The sequence below is a fragment of the Octodon degus genome, unplaced genomic scaffold, assembly GCF_000260255.1.
Source record: "Octodon degus isolate 3935 unplaced genomic scaffold, OctDeg1.0 scaffold00268, whole genome shotgun sequence".
In the NCBI taxonomy this organism is placed as follows: Eukaryota; Metazoa; Chordata; class Mammalia; order Rodentia; family Octodontidae; genus Octodon; species Octodon degus.
The window spans coordinates 602955-612840 of NW_004524844.1; the positions used below are offsets into that span (position 1 = coordinate 602955).

The 9886-nt window shown below is 55.2% G+C and overlaps 2 protein-coding genes across 10 annotated transcripts in view; both read left to right on the plus strand.

Moving 5' to 3' along the window:
- The first annotated feature begins 2221 nt into the window (after positions 1-2221).
- Positions 2222-5840, plus strand: Napsa (napsin A aspartic peptidase). Of its 3 annotated transcripts, XM_004646494.2 has the most exons (8): positions 2222-2401; positions 2478-2601; positions 2759-2877; positions 3134-3333; positions 4597-4719; positions 4826-4970; positions 5316-5414; positions 5528-5840. In XM_004646494.2, exons 1-8 carry the CDS (start codon positions 2237-2239, stop codon positions 5753-5755), a joined length of 1203 nt encoding a protein of 400 aa, XP_004646551.1. In that variant the 5' UTR covers positions 2222-2236; the 3' UTR covers positions 5756-5840. The 3 variants fall into 3 exon arrangements, with proteins under 3 accessions (XP_004646551.1, XP_023562438.1, XP_023562439.1); XM_023706670.1 differs by lacking the exon at positions 2478-2601 and having other exon boundaries at positions 2222-2477; XM_023706671.1 differs by lacking the exon at positions 4597-4719.
- Positions 5841-6265: 425 nt separating this feature from the next.
- Positions 6266-9886, plus strand: part of Kcnc3 (potassium voltage-gated channel subfamily C member 3) — a 15631-nt gene continuing 12010 nt past the window's right edge. For all 7 annotated transcript variants that reach the window (XR_002819165.1, XR_002819167.1, XR_002819166.1 and 4 more), the window contains exon 1: positions 6266-6426. Coding sequence is in view for 3 of the 7 variants with exons in the window: in XM_023706667.1 (XP_023562435.1) it covers positions 6316-6426 (111 nt within the window). In the remaining 4 variants the exon portion in view is untranslated. The remainder of the gene's footprint in view (positions 6427-9886) is intronic.

Below are 9886 nucleotides of genomic sequence, written 5' to 3' on the forward strand. Positions count from 1 at the left end.
AAGGTGCTACATTACAATTTGGGCTCACACTTGCAGTTCTCCTGCCGTAACCTCCCAGAGTTCTGGGATTACAGGCACGCAGTGGGCCATAGCCTGTTTGCCCTTTGATCCAGAGGGACTCACCACCTAGGACTTTGATCCAGAGGGACTCCTTCCCTAGGACTTTTCCATGACAAAGTCCTTGGGAAGATCGCCGGGACTCAGGCAGCCTGTGCCTCTGCAGAAATGTTAAGAGGGGCCGGGGATACAGCTCAGAGGCACAGCACCTCCCTAGCAATGGCAGGGACGTGAATTTGATTTCTGATATGAAAAAAGAAATTTTTTAATTTTTAAAAATGTATTTAGTACAGGTTTTACAGGGTCTCACTATGTAGATCGGACTCATACTGATTCTCCTATTTTCAGCCTCCCAAGTGCTGGGATCACAGTCTCAGTCGCTCTCAGTGCACCCCAGGGGCAGGGCTGGCACAGCATGCAGGGGATCGAACCCCAAAATAGGCACTTTAGTCTGCAGAGCTATCTGGCCAGTCCTAAAAACAAAGAAATGTTAAGAGATGTAACTGCACGTTAGGAATATTAACTGTATGATAACCATGTTCAAGCCTTTGCCCTGCACGACATCCCCAGTCCTTAAAAAGATGTTTTTTGAAGCGGCTGTCCAGGAAGGAGACAAGGGCACTTCTGTGTGACATCATGCCTTCCTTTGATGTGCAGAAAAGACCAGGGATTTGATGATCCCTAGTTTTTTTGTTGTTGTTGTTTTTGTTTTGTTTTTTTTTGCAGAACCAGGGATTGAACTCAGATCCTTGCGTTTGCCAGGCAAGCGCTTATCCTACTGAGCCATCTCCCCGGCCCCATGATACCTACTTCTGAACAGCCCTATAAAATTGCTTCTCAAGGCCATGCTTTTGAGAGACAATGGCTAGAATGTGCACATGGAATTGGCGCTACCCAGGCAAATAAGGAGTGCAAGACAGAGTATTTGTTAGAGTGTTTACTTAGGCAGAAAATGATGAAACGCACGAGCACCATCAAGAAGCAGCGGACTGGGCCCGGGGAGATGGCTCAGTAGAATAAACACTTCCCTGGCAAGTGCAAGGGTCTGAGTTTGATCCCTGGTTCCGGAAAAAAAAAAAAAAAAAAGCAGCAGCAAATAAGCTAATAAAGGAAGGGATGTACACCCCTCCACCTCACCACTTGGGCAAGGAGGACCTAGGCCCTGAGCAGGGCAGCTGCCAGTGGCTGGAGGCTGATCTTCGTGCTCTTTTCCACTGCAGTGATTATTTACTGAAAAACTTCTGTCAACTGTGTAAAAATAAAGGAATATTATCTCCTTTAAAAAAAAAAGATTTTTTTAAAGACGATATCTTACTAAGTCACTGAATTACCCAGGATGAACTCCAAGGTGTGATGCTCCTCCTGCCTCGGCCTGTCAACATGGATGCCCAATTTTTTATCCTTTTATTTACAGCTCTCTGTGCTGGGAGGGCATCGAGGTTTACAATTTTAGATCCTCACTCAACAGTATTTTCTCCTTCATTATGTTTGTTGGCCAACTTGGGAGTGTACCCACTTGGTCACTGTGCTGAGAAGTCTCCCTCTTCCCAGCATTATTTAAACATCTCAGGGCTGGGGGGACAGCTCAGCAGAATAAGCACTTGCCTGGCAAGTGCAAGGGTCTGAGTTCAATCCCCAGTTCCACAAAAAAACAAAACAAATTAACATTTCACTTGTTTCTAGTACTCTTACAATTTTACATTTCATATGAACTCTTTAATACATATGTAGTGGAGTATTTCAGTGCAGAGAGGTCCCACAAAAAAGCAAAGTCACGATTCGGTGCTCACCCTGCTCCTCAAAGGTTGGGAGAGAGTTCCCAACAACACGAGGGGCCCACACCAGGGCTGAGCATCCTAGATGTTGTGCAAGGGCTGAATTTTACAGTAGGGTCTGTGAAACGCTCTGAGAACACCAATCCTGGGGTGGGGCTTCTTTCAAGGCATTTGGATATTGGCAGGTCACTGGGATGCTTGGTCCCTGACAGGTTGCTCTTGTGAAGTCTGAGAATATTTGTCATCTTGGTGTGTCAGGGAACAGTTCCCGAGAGGTTGTTGCTGCAGGATTTCAGTCACTGCTGAGTCCCCTGGGCTCAGAGGCGGCTCATCTGCCCTCGTGTCCTTATTGTGTTTGTCTGTTAGAGGAGGTCCCCAGGACGGGTGGCTCCCTAACTGTCAGCATGCCTTCCCTTCGCAGGGTCCCGCTTCGCCGAGTCCACGGGCCACATGGCATGCTGAACCCACTGCGGGCCTGGGAGGAGCTGGCAGCGGCAGTGCCTTCTGGGCTGGGGGCCCCGCCCCGCCGGGATGGGCCCTTCTTTGTGCCACTTTCCAAGTTCCTGAACGTGAGTCTCTCCCTGCATAATCCCACCCTGATGCCCACAAGCAAACCCTTGATCCCATCTCTTCCTTCTATACCAGGTGCAGTACTTTGGGGAAATTGGGCTGGGAACGCCCCCACAGAACTTCTCCGTTGTCTTTGATACCGGCTCCTCCAACCTCTGGGTCCCATCCAAGAGATGTCGCTTCTTCAGTGTGCCTTGCTGTGAGCTGAGTGGGGATGGAGAGGGTTGGGCCTTAGCTACCGCAGGCTTTTGGGGAGGCTATTCTCCTCGGACCCCCTCACCACCAAGAAAGTGAAAGGAGCCGAAGGTTGGGGGAGACTCCCACATCTCGTGACACTTCTTTATTCCTCCAACCAGGGTTTCATCATATCTACAATCCCAAAGCCTCCAGCTCCTTCCGGCCCAATGGGACTAAGATTGCCATTCAATATGGAACTGGGCGGCTGAGTGGGATTCTGAGCCAGGACAAGCTGACTGTGCGTGATTTCAGCCCCAGGAAGGCTCAACTTAGAAGACTTCAGGGTCCAGGGCTGGTGGTTTAGGGAGGGACTTGGAGAGCTGGGGCCTCCTGGGCAAAGGTGTGGGGGTTCTAAAGGGTGGGGGCTTCTCCAGCCAGGAGTTCTTTCCAGATATCCTCAGGTCTTGGATTTAGACCTTGATCTGGGGGAGTCTCGGGGACATCTGGGTAATGTCTTCCCATAAGGAACTGGCCCCATCTCGGTCCACTCCTAGATTGGAGGAATCAACAATGTGTCGGTGACTTTTGGGGAAGCTCTGTGGGAGCCCAGCCTGGTCTTCACTGTTGCCTCCTTCGATGGGATATTTGGCCTCGGCTTTCCCTCTCTGGCCGAGGATGGAGTTCCACCCCCTTTCGATGTCCTGGTGGAGCAGGGGCTGCTGGATAAGCCCATCTTCTCCTTCTACCTCAACAGGTAGTGGCGCGAGTCTCTACCTGAGTGCTGGCCCCTTGGAGGACTCTGCCCTCCCTCAGGAGCAGCCAGCGCAGCAAGTGCCACCGTCCTTTCAGGACATCATCCACAGAAGAGGCAGTTCCACCCTCCACTCAGGAAAACACTTGCCCAATATAAGAGCACCTGAGCCCTTGGAAGGCTCACAGCTTAAGTGACACTTTAAGGCACACTGAAAGAACTTGCCCTCATTTCAAAATGCCCATCACTTCAAGACCAAACAGGAAATTCCACACCCCACCCAAATAAATACTGCACTAGAGAACCCTCTCTTCACCCTAAAGCAAACCCAAATTCCATTCAAGAACACTCACCACATGTCTCAAATTGTACACTGTACCCCAGAGGGTACTGCCTACCTTTTAGAAAGTTCTCCCTTATGTTCAGAAAGTCTCACTATCCAAAGAGGTCCACCCTCCTAATCAGAAATTCCTGGGCCCACTCTGGAAGTCCTGCCTTCCTTTCAGGAGGCCGGTCCCTCTCATAGCCTCCAGGAAGTCCCGCCCCCTCTTCCCATCACTCCCAGCCAACTCCGGAAGCCTAAGACTTCCCTAGAGGCCAAGACACAATCTGGAAGTCTCACCACCTACAGGGAGCCATCCTGGCCCCTTCACTGGGGGCCGGACACCATCCTGAACCTAAGTGCTCCACTTTGTTACAGTGGCATTCCGCTCAGCACCTTTCCCCTCAAAGGTTCCACCTTGCACAGCCAGACAGAGAGGTCGCATCTCCACTTCAGGATGTCCTCAAATACCAAAGTCCTTCCACGATGCTGTTAAAGAAAATCACCACTTTAACTGGGCATGGTGCCACAGGCCTGTAATCCCAGCTCTTAGCTCAAGGCCAGGTTTGGAAACTTCCTGAGATCATCTCCAAATAAAATAAAGGGCCAGAGATGTAGTTCAGCAGTGTAAGTGCCTGCCTGGCAAGCGCAAGGTCCCGAATTCGATCCCTGGTACCGCAAAAAATAGTAAGAAGGAGGTCAAAATAAAATAAAGATAAAAGGGATGGAGAGGGAGGGAGGAGAAAAAAGGAGAGAGAGAGAGAGAGAGAGAGAGAGAGAGAGAGAGAGAGAGAGGAATTTCTCTTCTTGCCTTCCTCCCAGCCCCACGGTCCACCACCCCATCTAGAACCGAGAAACCACCCAGTTAGCACGAGGTCCCATCCCTGGTCACTCCGGGGTGGCAGGGAAATGCCTTCGCCACCTACAGCACTGTGCCTCTGCAGGGACATTCAAGGAGCTCATGGAGGCGAGCTGGTCCTCGGGGGCTCAGACCCGGAGCACTATATCCCGCCCCTCACCTTCGTGCCCGTCACCATCCCCGCCTACTGGCAGATCCACATGGAGCGGTGAGCAGACAGTCGGGCGGGCGGGCGCAGCCTCCCAAGTCACAGGTTGGATCCGGAGCTCTGGAGCCCGCGGGCCCTGCCTCTGATGACTGCCCCGCCCCCGCAGAGTGATGGTGGGCACCGGGCTGACCCTCTGTGCGCAGGGCTGTGCTGCCGTCGTAGACACAGGCACGTCGCTCATCACAGGACCCTCCGAGGAGATCCGCGCCCTGAACAGGGCCATTGGGGGCCTCCCCTGGCTGGCTGGCACGGTAAGGACCCATTCTCTGGTGGGTGTGGGCTGGGAGGGCAGGTGGGAGTTTGAAGGCAGGCAGTGGGAAGGATTCGGGGATCAAGGGTGGGAAGCAGGTAGCCAAGCAGTACCCCAGGGCTGAGTGACTCAGGAGAGGTTGAGAAGGCAGGTTTATTTGGGTCTGGGTGAGGGAAGTTTAGGTAACAAGCCTGTCCATATAAGGCTCCGGCCTTATATGTCCATATATGTAGCTGCCCAAAACTGACACTGCCTTCTGGAGCTAGGGAGCCAGGAGAGGCTAGGGAACCGAGCAAGACTTGCCCCACAAGAACTGCCCCCCTTTACTTGTTCCTTTCCTCCTCAGCACTTCATTCGGTGCTCGAAAATCCCAACACTCCCCCCAGTCTCCTTCCTGCTTGGGGGTGTCTGGTTTAACCTCACTGCCCAGGACTACGTCGTCCAGGTGAGTGAGCGTCACGATGACGTCAGATTGACACAAGAGAGCTGGGCCTGCGAGGGTGGAGCTTGGAGCAGCCCCTAACGGATACCCGGTGGTCCTGTCTTGGTGCTTTGCAGATTTCTCAGGGTGGCTTCCGCCTCTGCTTGTCGGGCTTCCAGGCCTTGGATATGCCTCCGCCTGCAGGCCCCCTCTGGATCCTCGGCGACGTCTTCTTAGGGGCCTACGTAGCAGTCTTTGACCGCGGGAGCGCAAGCATGGGCCCCCGAGTGGGGCTGGCGCGTGCTCGCGTCCCGGGCGCGGACCTGGGAGGAGACGGGATCGCGCAGGCGCAGTTCACCGACTGAAGCCCGGGTTTAGACGCTTGCGCAGCACGAGGTAGCAAAGATCCGATTTCCAGAAAAGATTCAAGATTTCCACTGAATGAATCTACCTGGGTCTCTTAAGTGCATGCTTTTTGGAGGGAAAAAAATTGGTGTTCCGACCTCTAGAGGTCCCTGTTTTGCAGAGCACACAGTCTTTGAAGGGGGGCTTCTGTCATGTACTACGAATCCCATGAGGCCCTTGGCCTTCTCTGCCTCCAGCCAAACGGGCCAGGCCCTCGGAACACGCCGGATGTTGTAGTCAGCATCAGTTCTCCGTGTTGGTGGGGGCGGGTGCTGCCACAACAAGAGTGGGAGGCGACAGGTCGCGTGGACAGCTACAGGTGGCTATGGGGGGAGTGGTGGCTGAAATCAGTGAAAGATTTCTCAACCCTTGTTGTAAGGAGAGGGGATACTGTTTCTTCTGTTCTCGTCTCCTGTTCCTCCTCTCTCCCCTGGGGATTTCAGGACCCTGGGACCGCCATAAAGGCGGAGCTTGAAGCCCCCGGGTTAGGGGGAGCGGGACAGCCCCTCCTCCGGCGGTGATGTCATTGCCCCTCCGCAGCTTCTCGCTGTCCACGGCTGCCGGGGCTGGGTCACCCTTACCCCATCGCCAGACCCCGGATTCCCCCCAATCTGCCTCTCCTCGACCAGGGGTGAGTACCTGGGAGGGGGCAGAGGTTCAGGTCCTCGGAGCGAAGGACAACCTGAATCCCAGTTATGGAGGCGAGGACTGGGAGATGGGACCCAAAAATGACAGCGGAGCGATCCCCCATGGTTCTAGACTTTAGTATACTGAGGTATGGGAAGGGTCTCTGGAGGCCAATCGTCTTAGGTAGAGTCCCCATATTTTTAGTGAGACTCCCTTTCCTGGATTTGGAACTGACGAGAATAGAGGTGGAGGTACATACAGGAAGGGGTCTTAGAAATCAGGGACGGGGAAACCAATCTCCAAAAGCACCGCCCTGGGGAAGGGGGAAGGGAGGACGGGAACGGAGTCCCGGAGATGACGACGGAGCTGGGAGTTTGTATCTTTCAGGTATTCTGTGCTTTAAGTGTCTGGGAAAGGATGGACTGGAAGGGGCTGGTTGGGGAAAGATCGGAGGAAGTGGGCAGGCAGTGGTAGCCTTTCTCCTCGTGGGGAAAGCATGGAGTCCGTGGCTTTCCTCCGTGTCTGAGCATAGATGTAACCCAGGCTTGATCTCATCTCCCAAACCCCCCTCTAAGGGACAGGTGACTCCAGGCTCACAGATATCGATGTAGCCTGGTGAGGGGGTGACAGTGTCCAAATTTCCCAGTGCCCAAGGAGTCTGAACCATCTTTTTACTACTCCCCGCTGTCGGCCTCCTGGCCTCCTCTGCTCTCCGTGGTTTAGAATCCCAAATCTCATCCCATAACCTCCCCTTTTCTAGCTCATTCCTCTCCACCAAACCTCCCACTTTATCCACACCTTCTGACCTCAGCTAAAACGCTGATTTGGTCATTTGATCCCGTGCTTGGCTGCAGTCAAATAGTGGAAAGCAGTGGGGTGGGATACGGGGATCATGATTGACTCAGGTCCTGCCCCACCCTCTACTCCCAACCCAACCCCAGCTCCAGCCTCCACCCAGACCCCAAAGCCTCACCCACCCCATACCCATCTCTCACCTCAGAACTGACTGCTTCTGTCTGGAGCACACCAGAACAAGGGGCATAGAGGGGTGGTGCCCAGGACTTTTCTAGTCCTGGTGGATCCCATTATAGGATTGAGGGATGCCTGAGGATTGAAGACACTGGACTGGGGTCCTGGGAGAGCCCGGGGTGTGGGGATGAGGGCATGGCCTCCTCGGCCTGCAGGATGGGCCCACTTCTGCAACTCTCTGCAGTGTCGCAGCCTGGAGTCCCGGCCAGGATGGGGGTTAGATCCAGGTGTGGGGGCGGGGCGTCCTGAGGAAAGGGGACCGAAGCCCAGAGAAAGGAGACACCCAGAAAAAGACATTCAGCAGAGAGTGGTGGGGGAAGAGAGACCCAAGGAGGGGACAGAGAAAAAGGATGAAAGATCTAGAGAGAGGGAGTTAGCTGGAAAGAGAACAATGATCTGTACACAGGGAAAGAGGGAAGCGGAAGGGACAAGGCCAGCAGAGAACGAGGAGTCAGCGGCCCAGAACGGGCAGAGCCCGGGAGAGAGTAAAGCAGAAACTCAAAGAGGGGACAGCCACTTTGAGAGAGCGCGACTCAGGAACAGGAAGGCCACCCAGTGATGAAGGCAGAGGTGGGGGCCTCAGCAGGGAAGAGGGGAGATAGCACCCAGAAGGGGACAGCAATCTATGGCGGGGAAGCAAGAATAGAGGTGAGGTAGGGCAGAGACCTGGGAGACAGGCGACTGCAGAGTAAGGGTCTAGAGACGCCCCCCCCACAAAAAAGACTAGGGGGAGGGTATGAAGTCACAACCGCGGGAGAGGAGACTGAGCCCTAGAGAGAAAAGGGACAGAGACTCAACAAGGAAGGGAAGTTCAGAGACCCACGGAGAGGGCAGTGACTTAACCGGGGACACAGACTCAAGTAGTGAGACGAACACTTAGAGATCGGGGAGGAAAAGGGACACCAAAAGAGATAGGCACGGGAGCGGGGGTGGGATGAGTAACAATACAAACCAGCCGCACACCTGCAGCGGGAGGCGTCTGCCTGGGACCACGTAGCGCGTCCCGCAGCGCCCTGACCCGCCCCCCTTCGCTCCCACAGGCCCCGCCTCCCTCCGCAGCCGCTGCCCCCACCCCTGCGCCTGCGCATTGTTTCCCAACACCACGGACTGCCCTGGGGCGGGGCCATCCCGCCTGGAGGAGGACCGCCGAGTCCTGGCCCCGCCCCTAACTCTGGTCTTGGACCGTGTCCCGGCCTCTTTGACACCCAATCTCCCGCCCTCTCCATTGGTTCCGCCTGCTGCCACCTTTGGGAGCTTTGGCGGTCCCTTTCTTTCCTCTTCCCTTTGTACTCAATTTTCATCAGTTCTTGCCCATCCCTTGGTCTTTACTCTGTCCTCTAAGGCCTCACAGACCCTTAATTAGGGCGCTATCCCAAGATCTCTCAGTGACAGGTCCCTCCCCTCGATCTAGTGCCCCTTTCGTCCTCCGCCCTTTCCCGCTGCCCATTCCAGATGTTTACAGTCCCCGGTATTCTTCACCCACCCACCTCAGTTCCACACCATCCTTCGGGACGCTCCTTCTCTCGGCCAAGACCGGTGTAGCCAGGCTTAGGTTGTAGCCTCGCGCCTTGGTTCGGTTTCCCTTCGCCCTGGCCCTTTTCAGTTCTGCCAGCCCCATTCCGTCTACAATTCCCGCCCCTAATTCAGTCCCGCCCTCCCTGCCCCAGCCCAATCAGGGCCGTTTCTACTGTCCTCGGCTCTGATCCCTCCAATATTAGCCCCACTCCGCCCTCTCCACCTGACCCTCTATACCCGCTACTGCCTGCTAGGGCTTTAAATCCAGATGTGCAAACCCTTATTCTCCTCGGGTCACTTCTTAGTGCAATCCGATCGGCTTCTCCCATTTTGGCCCTAACCTTCCCGGTCAGCCTGGCTTCCCAACCACTCTCGCACCCCCGCCGCCCGTTTTCTCAGGTCTCTTTTGCTTATCTTGCTCCGCTTTCTCCATTCTCCCTGAACCGCTCAGCCCCGACAGTTAGCTACCTTTTGACGCCCCTCCCAGCTCCCCTCCAATAGGCGTCCCATCGGCGAGCCTCATTTGTGCCCCCACATTCAGGCTGTATTAAGAGACCCATTCCCTCTCGAGACCTTAGCCCCGCCCACCACAGCCAGGCCAATAAGATACGACCTTTTCCCACGAGGCCACACCCCTCCATCAATCGGATCCTCCCACCCAATCGTGTCATTCTCTGGGGCCTCCAGGCCCGCCCCTCTCACTCATCGCCTCCTCCCACCCAATCACTTCCACCTCTTCTCCCGAGCCCCGCCCCTCAAGAGCCCCGCCCCTCCCGGCCCGCCCCCTGTCCAATGCTGAGCTCAGTCTGCGTCTCATCCTTCCGCGGGCGCCAGGGGGCCAGCAAGCAGCAGCCGGCGCCACCACCGCAGCCGCCCGAGTCCCCTCCGCCGCTGTCCCCACCGCCACCGCCGCTGCCGCA

What these genes read in the sequence shown, in the direction of transcription:
- Napsa (XM_004646494.2), top strand. Translation starts at nt 2,237, where the DNA reads ATGCCTTCCCTTCGCAGGGTCCCGCTTCGCCGAGTCCACGGGCCACAT. An exon ending in TTCTCCTTCTACCTCAACAG is followed by an intron (nt 3,334 to 4,596) that starts GTAGTGGCGCGA and finishes GTGCCTCTGCAG; the next exon opens with GGACATTCAAGGAGCTCATG. An exon ending in TCCCCTGGCTGGCTGGCACG is followed by an intron (nt 4,971 to 5,315) that starts GTAAGGACCCAT and finishes TTTCCTCCTCAG; the next exon opens with CACTTCATTCGGTGCTCGAA.